We start from the raw sequence: 12,456 nt of genomic DNA on the forward strand, positions 1-12,456 counted from the left end.
AATCAGTGCACTAAAATTTGTTTTGAGTATAATATTAGTGAATAAAGGTCTTGAGGATATCATGTACTGATGACATTACCACAGAACCTCTTGATATCAGTGATGTTGCACTTTATGCAGGGTTCATGTTTATACTTGGAATGACAATAACTGTTCAAAACTCAGAAGTATGGATTACAGTTCTAAGTGAATGAACCCACTTGGTCTCTCATGCAGGATTTGTAGGTATGCCATTCCTTCCTGACAGGAATGTTCAAGGTCACATTGTATCTGATCGTCTGGAACTGTACCAGTATTCATGGATAGATGTACTATTGTTTTACTGCTTGTCTCCAGTTGTGACTTCAGCTACAAGGGTGCAGGGTTCCTGTTTTGTACATTGTTCTATGACATGGAATGACAAGAATATAGATTACAGTTCTAAGTGAACGAATCCTCTAAATCTCTCTCCCAGGATTCTTAGGTACACCGTTCCTTCTTAGCAGGAACGTTCAAGTTGAGATTGCGTCCAGTCATCTGGAACAGTACCAGTGGTCATGGATAGCTGTACTATTGTTTAACTGCTTGTTTTCCAGCTGTGACTTCGGCTACAAGGGCGCCACCTGCAGGGATCCTGTAGTTCCCAGTCCTTCATCTTTCATGGAGAGTTTTGAAGACCCCATAGTAGTGACATCATCGATGTTGTTTACCATCCACGGGGCGACGGTCACCTTTGACTGTGGCGTCATCTCAGCAGGAAAGTCCCTTGTCTTCAATGGCAATGGACCAAGAGTATTCCTCACAACTGATTTCAATACAACAGATGCACAGTCAGTATATGTATTTAGTTATTTTGTTCTCCTGGCTGATTGTTAAGTGATCTATTCTCATCGTGCTAGAAAATGAATTGCAAGAATTACAAAAGAACATGAATTCTCAATGCATCATCACACATGATAAACCACTGGCCCAGTGAAGCTGAAATTGCACATACTTGTTCCTGCCACCAATGATGAGCATGAGATTGGCAGCCATATTGAAAAAAATATACACTGCCATTAATTTGACATGTTTTGTGCCAGTTGTAATTAAATTTGGTGTGCTTTTGCTTTGTTTTGAGATTTGTAATTTATTCTATTTTTGACGGGGTTCAAGAAGGCAAAATTGGTTTGCAAAATACTGTCAGAGGTGATTTTAGTAAGAACATCTTGAAACATGACAGTAATTTGATTTGACCTACGAGTCACTCATTAGTATAGCACAAACTCCAACTTTGAAATCTGCTGATGCTCCGTTCCTGTTACCCCAAGATACCTCCAGTACTCTGTGCGAGTAGGGAGTCTGTCCACAACCTCAGACTGCCCTCCTCCCGATGACACGTCCGAGTCGGTCTACCTCGAGTATTCCTGCAATGGTGGCATCTCTTGGCACTTCCTGCGAGAGTTCTCCATCAAGGACTATCAGTCACCACGGTAACAGTTCAGTTTATTTTCATATGTTTTTCAAAAGAAAAGAGAGATGAAGAAGATGTCTAGTTGGGAAGGGGGTCTTTGAATCATTTTCCACAATTATTTCCAACTATTGTTTTCTCCCACTGTGAAAAGGGTATTATGGTTATAATTTATTTCACAGATAATGTTTACCCAAGTTAGTCATGCATTGGGGCTTGTGTAGTACTCATGTAAGCTTAACCCTAGTGAATGTTAACATCACAGCCTGTTATGCATTAGGGACTGTATTCCACAGATAATCTTAATCCTTGTCAATCATGTATCATATTAACGTCACAGCCTAGTCAATGATTATCAGATTAACATCACAGCCTGTTATGCATTAAGGACTGTATTCCACAGATAATGTTAATCCTAGTCAATCATGTATCAGATTAACATCACAGCCAGCCATGCAGCAGGGCATGTGCATTTCACTGAATCAGTAATTCCAACAGCCAATCATACAATCTTGTGCATTTCTTTCAGAGGAGATGCTGTGTATCTTCCAAATGCTGCTCGAGACTCATCGTGTAGATTCCAGTGGCGACAGCCAAATCACTCCGGTAGTGGCCATGATGTGTGGGCAATAGATGAAGTCAGTCTGGCTAAAAAACTCTCCAACACACTGAGTATCGAGGCAGCAGATATGAAAGACATGGATGAAGAACTTACAACAAATCTGGGCCAACTCGTGGACAGTTACTGTGGCGCTCCCAAGAGTATTAAGTGATTGATTGCAGTCCCAGTACCCAATGCTTGTCTCCTTGTGGAGAATCCAGGTCAGGATAGGTCCCCATGCTTGTCTCCCTGTGGAGAATCCAGGTCAGGATTGGTCCCCATGCTTGTCTCCCTGTGGAGAATCCAGGTCAGGATAGGTCCCCATGCTTGGAGAATCTTCAGGATAGGTCCCCATGCTTGTCTCATTGAGAATCCAGGTCAGGATTGGTCCCCATGCTTGTACCCCCCTGTGGAGAATCCAGGTCAGGATTGGTCCCCATGCTTGTACTCCTGTGGAGAATCCAGGTCACGATTGGTCAGCCATGCTTGTCTCCCTGTGGAGAATCCTGGTCAAGATGGGTCCCCCATGCTTGTCTCCCTGTGGAGAATCCAGGTCAGGTTAGGTCCCCCATGCTTGTCTCCCTGTGGAGAATCCAGGTCAGGATAGGTCCCCCATGCTTGTCTCCCTGTGGAGAATCCAGGTCAGGATAGGTCCCCATGCTTGTCTCCCCTGTGGAGAATCCAGGTCAGGATAGGGTCCCCCATGCTTGTCTCCTGTGGAGGAATCCAGGTCAGGATAGGTCCCCATGCTTGTACCCTGTGGAGAATCCAGGTCAGGATAGGTCCCCCCCATGCTTGTACCCCTGTGGAGAATCCAGGTCAGGATAGGTCCCCCATGCTTGTACCCCTGTGGAGAATCCAGGTCAGGATAGGTCCCCATGCTTGTACCCCTGTGGAGAATCCAGGTCAGGATAGGTCCCCCATGCTTGTACCCCTGTGGAGAATCCAGGTCAGGATAGGTCCCCCATGCTTGTACCCCTGTGGAGAATCCAGGTCAAGATAGGTCCCCATGCTTGTACCCCTGTGGAGAATCCAGGTCAAGATAGGTCCCCATGCTTGTCAAGGTCAGGATAGGTCCCCATGCTTGTCTCCCTGTGGAGAATCCAGGTCAGGATGCTTGGTCCCCATGCTAGGAGTGGAGAATCCAGGTCAGGATAGGTCCCCCATGCTTGTCTCCCTGTGGAGAATCCAGGTCAGGATAGGTCCCCCATGCTTGTCTCCCTGTGGAGAATCCAGGTCAGGATAGGTCCCCCATGCTTGTCTCCCTGTGGAGAATCCAGGTCAGGATAGGTCCTCCATGCTTGTACCCCTGTGGAGAATCCAGGTCAGGATAGGTCCCCCATGCTTGTCTCCCTGTGGAGAATCCAGGTCAGGATAGGTCCCCCATGCTTGTACCCCTGTGGAGAATCCAGGTCAGGATAGGTCCCCATGCTTGTGCCCCTGTGGAGAATCCAGGTCAGGATAGGTCCCCCATGCTTGTACCCCTGTGGAGAATCCAGGTCAGGATAGGTCCCCCATGCTTGTCTCCCTGTGGAGATCCCGGGTCAGAATTGGTGCCCAGTTCCCCATGCATGTCTCCCTTGAATCTAGGTTATGTTATGCCCCTACTAACCCTTATATGTGTCTGTGTGGAGATTCCGTATCAGAAGATCAATAAAACATGTCGCATCAATCAGAATATTGCTGAGGAGATTTTGAAAGTGAAACGTTTGAATGTGTTTTCTAATCATACAACCCTGGAAAGCCGCAGTGACTGAGCGGGTTAGGCGTCTGACTTTGTGTGCTGGCGATTAGGTGCCTGACTCTGAGGGTGTGGGTTCAAATCCATGATGGGACTCAACCCAACGAAAGTGCTAGAATCTGTACTTTACAGACATAGTGTAATCCCATATATAACATCTGTAACCCTGGAATGGTCAGCAGGGGCTGGATGACTTTTTCTGAAGACTAGACATTGTCTATCGCTTGCTTCCATGAGGAGAACATTTCAGAATCACAAATCCCTTTGGGAAGTACTGCCTACACAGTCTTGGGCCACCTATTAAACATTCCAGAATATTCATTTGTTCATATTTTTAAATTGCCAACATTGCGTCATTATCACCAAGGTCCATGTATGAGTGGACAGTTGAATTTCATTAACAGTCACAATGCTCATCCTGCTTGGTACCCATTCATTGCTTGATTAAACAAACCATATTTAAAACAAAATACTTTTCCCAAGGGGGCACACATGCAACGTGCCTTTCAGTGTGTGCTGAGGCCCATGCATCTGCTCTCTGCACCCATTGTTGCCTAACTTTGCATGATGTATGGTCTGTGCACTGAATACAAGATCACGTGGCAACACCAGTCACGGGTTGTTATGGTTATGAGGTGTTGATGTAGGCTTGACATAGGAAATGTGGAGTCACAAATGTGAAGTCATAAGCAAATCAGATTAGAATGCTAGTGAACACCTTCTTGTTACAGACACCTGTCATTCTTTCAATACAAGAGACAACACTTCTTGTCAGTTTTGCAGGAAAGGAGAAGAATGGACAAGACCGATTCCTAATGACGGACACAATGCAGATCGGTCCGTCCTACATGGCACAATTTGACCTTGTGATGGGTTGTCACACGGCATACACAAAGGACATCGACAACCGTGTGTATCTGGAATACTCCATTGACCATGGTTCCAGCTGGTACCTGGTGCAGGAGCCGTGCCTGCTGCCGATGTTGTGTGAGGAGTACCACGCAGGGACGGTGTACGACTCCTCACAGTTTCAGGACTGGACACGGACGACGGTCTTGCTGCCAGAGGACACGTGGTAAGTGGATCAATTGTTGAATTAGTTCTTTGATGGGAAAACAGAAGTAGTTGTGCAGAGAGACTCAAGCTGTGATGGATGTGAAGTTCTGAAATATTATTTTAATGGTATTTCATAAGTTTGTCAAAAGAACTTTAAGATTCTAAAGACTTCATATTACTAACATTAATATGTCACCGTCCCTTAGTAATGTGAAAGGATTTGGTGTTCTTTAACTTCTTTGTACATATTTACTAGTAGTATATATATATAATCTAATATATATATTTAATTCAAAGAAGTTACAGATTCTAAAGATTTCATGTAACTGTAGTGAGGAAGTCACCATGACAGATGAACTGTAGAAATAAGAAAGGATCTGGTGTTCTTTAACTTTTTTTGAGTAGTATATCTTGTTTCTATCATGGGGGGCGGTGGGGTAGCCTAGTGGTTAAAGCGTTGCTATTCGTGCAAGCCGAGGACCATTTTCTGCATCCCCACATGGGTGGAATGTGCGCTATTCGAAGCCCATGGGTGGAATGTGTGAAGCCCATTTCTGGTGTCCCCGCCGTGATGTTGCTGGAATATTGCTAAAAGCGGCGTAAAACCAAAACTCAGTCAGTCAGTCAGTGTTTCTATCATGTGTACAGTATTAAACTATTTTTGCTACAGTTAATTGGAATTTTGCAAACATGTTGCCACGATAAATTTAGATTACAAATAATCTGACAAAATGGAAGTCATGTGATAAATGTAACTATTACTTACACCATTGGTGAACTGTCAGGTCGCCAGGGACCAAGTTCAGATGGCGCCAGTCCAACTGGAACCCAACCGACTCCTGGGCAATCAAGCGGATATATATTGGGCAGCAGTGTCCATTCATGTGTCACGGCCACGGCAAGTGTAACGAAGGAGTGTGCAAGTGAGTACATATGTACAGACTGTTCCACTATGCATGAAGTGATGTTGTGTTACAGTGTATACCCATTGTCTCCCTGATGGAGATTATGATGATGATCATTATATCGGCATTTTAGAAGTTGGTCATTCAATAATGAAGCCTATGACTTTATGTTCTGGATTTATTGCTTATTTCAGTGTAGATTCTTACACCATTATCAAGCTAAGAGTCACTTTTACAATAAATTAAGAAAGATAACACCATTATCAGGGTAAGACGTTGTTATCCATAGTCATATTCTTGATGATGATGATGATGATGATGATGATGATGATGATGATGATGATGATGATGATGATGATGATGATGATGATGATGATGATGATGATGATGATGATGATGATGATGATGATGATGATGATGATGATCGTCCTTCAGGTGCGATGCAGGATTTACAGGTGACACCTGCCAACCGAGTACCGTGATGGACACTGACATGCATGCTGACTTTGGTATGAGATATGAGCCAGAGGAGGACTTCCATCGTATCATCGGTGGTGATGTTGTTCGCAGCAACCAAGGATGTGGACCTATACTCTCCGGAGAGTCAATATACTTCTTCAAGGTCAGTTAGATCATACCGTTTGATATTACAAGGTCAAAGGCCAACTCATTTCCTGACAAGTTTCATGTAAGGGAGACACAGGAGTTCCCATTTGCCTGAGGCCTCACAATTTTCTGGGCAGAGTTGCATCCCTTAGGCAAGCATAAACGTATGATAGGGTTTTATTCCCAGTTTGCCATGACAATGTTTCTGTTAGGTTGTGAGCCATATTTGTTGATTTCACCAAAGATTTACGCATCTAAAACCTACATCACAGAATACGGATATAATTATGTTCAAAATGTCATTGTTCAAAACAAGTCTGCTTGCATAATTTAGCCACAGAGTGCAGCTCTACAAACTACCATGGTATGTCCAACTACGTTGGTATACTTAATTACCGTGGTATATTTAACTACCATGGTATATTTAACTACCGTGGTATGTTTAACTACTGTGGTATATTTAACTACCATGGTATGTTTAACTACGATGGTATATTTAACTACCATGGTATATCTGACTACCATGGTATATCTAACTACCATGGTATGTTTAACTACCGTGATATGTTTAACTACCATGGTATATTTAACTACCATGGTATATCTAACTACCAAGGTATATTTAACTACCATGGTATATTTAACTACCATGGTATATCTAACTACCATGGTATGTTTAACTACCGTGGTATGTTTAACTACCATGGTATATTTAACTACCATGGTATATTTAACTACCATGGTATATCTAACTACCAAGGTATATTTAACTACCATGGTATATTTAACTACCGTGGTATATTTAACTACCATGGTAGATATAACTACCATGGTATATTTAACTACCATGTATATTTAACTACCGTGGTATGTTTAACTACCATGATATGTTTAACTACCATGTATATTTAACTACCATGTATATTTAAATACCATGGTATATTTAACTACCATGGCATGTTTAACTACCATGGTATATTTAAATACCGTGGTATATTTAACTACCATGGCATATTCAACTACCATGTATATGTAACTACCATGGTATATATAACTACCATGGTATATTTAACTACCGTGGTGTATCCAACTACCATGGTATATTAACTTGCATGTATATTTAACTACCATGGTATATATAACTACCATGTATATTTAACTACCATGGTATATTTAACTACAATGGTATATTTAACTACCATGTATATTAAACTACCATGTATGTTTAACTACCATGGTATATTTAACTACCATGTATATTTAAATACCGTGGTATGTTTAACTACTGTGGTATATAACTCCCATGTATATTTATATACCATGGTATATTTAACACCCATGTATATTTAACTACCTTGGTATATTTAACTACCATATATATTTAAGTACTGTGGTATATTTAACTCCCATGTATATTTATCTACCATTGTATCTTTAACATGTATGTTTAACTACCATGGTATATTTAACTACCATGGTATATTTAACTACCATGGTATATTTAAGTACCATGGTATATTTAACTACCATATATATATAAGTACTGTGGTATATTTAACTCCCATGTATATTTATCTACCGTGGTATCTTTAACTGTGGTATATTTGATACAGGATGGTGTACGTGAACTGCAGACCAAGGACCTGGACACGACAGATGATGACTACATCCAGTTCTACATCCGTCTGGGAGGGGCGGATGAGGACTGTCATGGAGCTGACCAACGATCTGAGTCTGTCCTGCTCCAGTTCTCTGTCGACGGAGGGATCACATGGAAGTTGCTGGATGAGATCCACCACCGGGAATACCAGCGTCCCAGGTGAGTCACCGTAACTCACCATACTGTGTACAGTATCCTCAGTGAGTCTTAGTACCTCACCACACCAGGAACACCACCATCCAGGTGAGCTTCAGTAACTAACTTTAGAGGGATCTGAGCATCTCAGGTGTGACAAAACCCTATATACAGGGAATACCAAACTCCCAGGTAAGTCTGAGTAATTCTGTACCAGCATTGCTAAAAGTGACGTAAAACCCAACTCACTCACTCACTCTGTACCAGCATCTAAGGTAAAAACTAAAGATTCGGAATATCAGAGACTCACAGAGACAGGTACTGTGATACATGGTAAGTCTCACCACCACAAGACACAATACAAAACTGAATCAGCATAAGAAATGAACCCAAGCTAACTATTGCATTCTGCATAATGATTCCAGCACAGGTACGTTTTTTCATATGGAAAGGTACCTGGGTTACCTGTAGTACTTTACTATAACAATGACACCTTCAGTGAAAGTACATGCAGGACGATATATTTTCTTTCCTTTCCTTTTATCTTTATCATTTGGACGCATCATGTTCTACCAGGTTTGTGCACATAGACCTGCCTTCAGAGGCTCAGAACCCCAGCACCCGATTCCGTTGGTGGCAGCCATCACACTCAGGTCAAGGTCAAGATCAGTGGGCAGTTGATGAAATTATCATCGGGCATTATGAGCGGAGGAGGTTCATTGAAGATGATTTTGAGGTATTTGAAACTTCATGAAATTGATTGTTTTGGCTTTACTGTCACATTGTTGTTTTCATATTTGTTATCACAGATAAAATAATATAACTTTACAGTGACAACCTTGTCAACTAAGATGATGTATCCCAGATTGCTGAAATTTGGTGATATGGTTTTACATAATAGTTTGACCGGCATTCTAGAAGTTGGTGAGTCAAAAATTAAACATAAAACTATATGGATGACAACTTCTTGTTTATTTTATGGTTTTACATGTACACCATTATCTTTGAGCAATTTGTGTTTTCTCATTTATTTTATTAATTTACTTTTTGATGGCTGTGTCAGTTTTCTCAATTTTCTGTTATTTCAGAGCCATGCTGACCCCTTGGAATCTGGCAACTGGTTGACAGTCACGGAGGGTGTGGTAGGAAAGTACTGTCAGCAGACCAACCCAGGCCTGGTCCTTGGTAACCAACCCAATGACAAGATTGTCATTACCAAAGATCTGGCACTGAAACCAAATGATGTCATACAGTTCAGGGTAGGTCAGATTGGTCTGACCCGTGAAGATCCGGATTAGAATTGATCTTAAGTAACCCATGTTTTTCGTAAGAGGCGACTAACAGGATCTGTTGGCTAGGCTTGCTGACTTGGTTGACACATGTCATTGTATCCCAATTGTGTAGATTGATGCTCATGTTGTTGATCACTGGATTGTCTGGTCCAGACTTGATTATTTACAGGCTGCCGCCATATAGCTGGAATATTGCTGAGTGTGGCGTAAAACTAAACTTACTCACTCACTCAGATTGGTCCAAGATTTCCGGTATCATAAGACTACAAAACTGAAGATTTGGCCCAAATTGTTCTCTTGCATTCTCATGTTTTTTGTGTACATTCAATTTTTTTACAAAATTCCCGATGTGTTGACATGTCAAATCAGGCAACAAAAAATGCATTCTTGCACTTTTGGCATCTTCAGGTCACTTCCAAAAGTCAATTGTAAAAATGCCCCATATTTGTATTCCATACACCAGGACCTGTGTTTGTATCCCATGGACCAGCCATTCTATAACAGACAAATATTACAGATCAACGTGGGGTGTGGTAAGATCTTCCGATGGGACCACCCCGTGTACCTGCAGTACAGCCATGACGGCGGGCGGACGTGGCAGTTGGTGACGGAGCCATGCTACCAGGAGCAGGACTGTGATGGGCGCCATGTTGAAGGCAGCATCTACTACACCGGCACACACGGAGAATGGAGTCTCGTCGTCATCCCAGTCAGCACAGACATTGCCATGCAGTGAGTTGTACCGCTACATACCAGTTGGTAGCTCAGCGGTAAAAGCTGTGCAGAGTTGTTGCCCTTGGATGTGCCAGGATCTGCTGATCCTTGCCCCATATATGATCCTTTGAACTATCAGCACAATGCCTGTACTTTTTGGTAAATATCTATAATCTGAGAAACTTTTGGATTTTGTTAACCTCTAACCACTGGATTTCTGTTGAAAATGTTTGTAAATCAACTCTTAACTCAGGCAGTATCTAGTGAACTACCTATGGTTGTTGAGTCTGAATGATACAGTTTTACCTCACTATGGGTTTCTTGGTTATAATAGAACGTAAGCAACCTATGCTGTTTGTAAGGGTTGATTCAGTGTATTGGGTGGTCATCATTGGTGACTTGCTGTCACTGTACACTGAGGACCTTGGTTGTTGTTCACAAAGTCAATGACTGTATTGTCTGGTCCAGACTTGAATATCTACACGCAGCCATCATATTGAGCTGGCTATTGCTGAGTATGCCATAAAATAACATAACAGTTACAAATACACATTGGTACCTTATCTGTCACTGAAAGCATGGATCACCAAATTGAGTACACTCGCTGACTGAACAAGAAAGGTCATAATTCCTGTCATAAGTCATGATTTATCAGATGTATCTTGATATGGTCTTGTGTGATCAGTTATTTGAGAATGGTATTATGAGAATACAATCACATCTTTTAATTATAACCCGTGAAGGTCCGGGTTAGAATATTGGCCTTCAGTAACCCATGCTTGTCATAAGGGGCAACTAATGGGATCGGGTGGTCAGGCTTGCTGACTTGGTTGACACATGTCATCGGTTCCCAATTGTGCAGACCGATGCTCATGCTGTTGATCACTGGATTGTCTGGTCCAGACTCGTTTATTTACAGACCACCGTCAGATAGCTGGAATATTGCTGAGTGTGGCGTTAAAACTCAACTCACTCACTCACTCTTTCATTAATAAACTGACATCTACTAAAATGAATCCAAAAGCTTAATGATTTGTAAATGAGTGGATTGAGAGGTCTTTCATATTGCATTATTTACCGGTATTAGAACTGTTTACGATCTTCTTTGTCCCAGCCCAGTGATATTCCGATGGTATCAGCCTGGTGGTATGGCTCACAGCTTCAGCATTGACGACGTCTACATCGGCCCTCCCTGTCCACAACATTGTCTACGCCATGGCCTGTGTCATCGTGCCTCATGTGACTGCTTCGATGGGGCATCAGGTCGGTGATAGTAAAGTACCGATTCTAGTACTTTGGGTTGGTTGAGACACGTCTCAGACTGTGGTTTCAAATACCAGTGGGACTCTTCCTAACAAAAGTACTAGAATTAGTTCTTTACTGAGAGCGTAGTCCCAATATAACATAGGTTACATTTGCCGATTTTCTGAATGGCATTGTGTAATCATAGGACATCTGGTGTATAGACAAAAACAGTGGATTTGGATAACAGAGGATTATTTATGTTGTAAATCAGGTAATGTGTTCAAAGAAATAATGACTGAATTTTTATCTTAGCAAATTTGAACACTGTCTATAAACTCACATTTTATGATGTACATAAATCTCACAGTGGATGACGACTACCGCAACTAGACAGGGCATATGGGTTAGTTTGACTCCAGTCATCAATTAAAACAGTTTTGAACCAGTCGACCATATTTGGGCACAGGTCCTGGAATGCAGTCTTCCTGAAAACTACTCAGGGCTTGGTTTCACAAAGTGAATTTAGTGCTAGGATGATATTGATTCCCATACTTTAACATAGACTTTCGTCACAGTGCTACGATCACTTTGTTGAATGGGTCTTTGGTGAATTAGAATCAAAGTCTGTTGTTTCTTCTGTAAATTCAGGTATTGGTTGCCAGGCCGATGATCCACGTCCGTCAGGTATGCTAGACCGGTTCGACAACAGGAACCAACCCACGGCATACTGGCAGAAGATCCTGGGTGGGTACCTGGGTCGCGGATGTGGCGTGGTGGAGTATGGTAACTCGTTGTACTTCAATGGCGAGGGAACCAGGGAGGCTGTCACGGACCCTCTCGATACAACCAGTCTCAGGTAGGGTGTGCTGTCTTTGTGTTTCCAGGTGATAACTGTCTAGTTTGCTAGAGTATGGTTCCTCCACGTGACTATAGTGCAATGACTGCTGTAAGTCTGTGTTAAAGTAATGGAGTAACGATTGTCACAGTGAGGTGACTACTTTGTCAAACATGGCCGTCATATCATTTGGTTGTCATATCATGTTTTAGTGTATCATCAGCATATTCATGCTTA

General features: G+C 42.1%; 1 protein-coding gene across 1 annotated transcript in view; it reads left to right on the forward strand.

Moving 5' to 3' along the window:
• LOC124258636 (reelin-like) overlaps positions 1 to 12,456 on the forward strand; it is an 82,458-nt gene that overhangs the window by 16,574 nt on the left and 53,428 nt on the right. Inside the window, 12 exon segments of the mRNA XM_046692707.1 lie at positions 576 to 809; positions 1,290 to 1,451; positions 1,959 to 2,198; positions 4,547 to 4,846; positions 5,613 to 5,750; positions 6,168 to 6,354; positions 7,952 to 8,157; positions 8,710 to 8,869; positions 9,222 to 9,392; positions 9,943 to 10,157; positions 11,254 to 11,402; positions 12,033 to 12,240. Coding sequence (XP_046548663.1) covers positions 576 to 809; positions 1,290 to 1,451; positions 1,959 to 2,198; positions 4,547 to 4,846; positions 5,613 to 5,750; positions 6,168 to 6,354; positions 7,952 to 8,157; positions 8,710 to 8,869; positions 9,222 to 9,392; positions 9,943 to 10,157; positions 11,254 to 11,402; positions 12,033 to 12,240 — 2,370 coding nt within the window.

This window comes from Haliotis rubra, unplaced genomic scaffold, assembly GCF_003918875.1.
Source record: "Haliotis rubra isolate DU_JTF1 unplaced genomic scaffold, ASM391887v1 Scf7, whole genome shotgun sequence".
Classification (NCBI taxonomy): Eukaryota; Metazoa; Mollusca; class Gastropoda; order Lepetellida; family Haliotidae; genus Haliotis; species Haliotis rubra.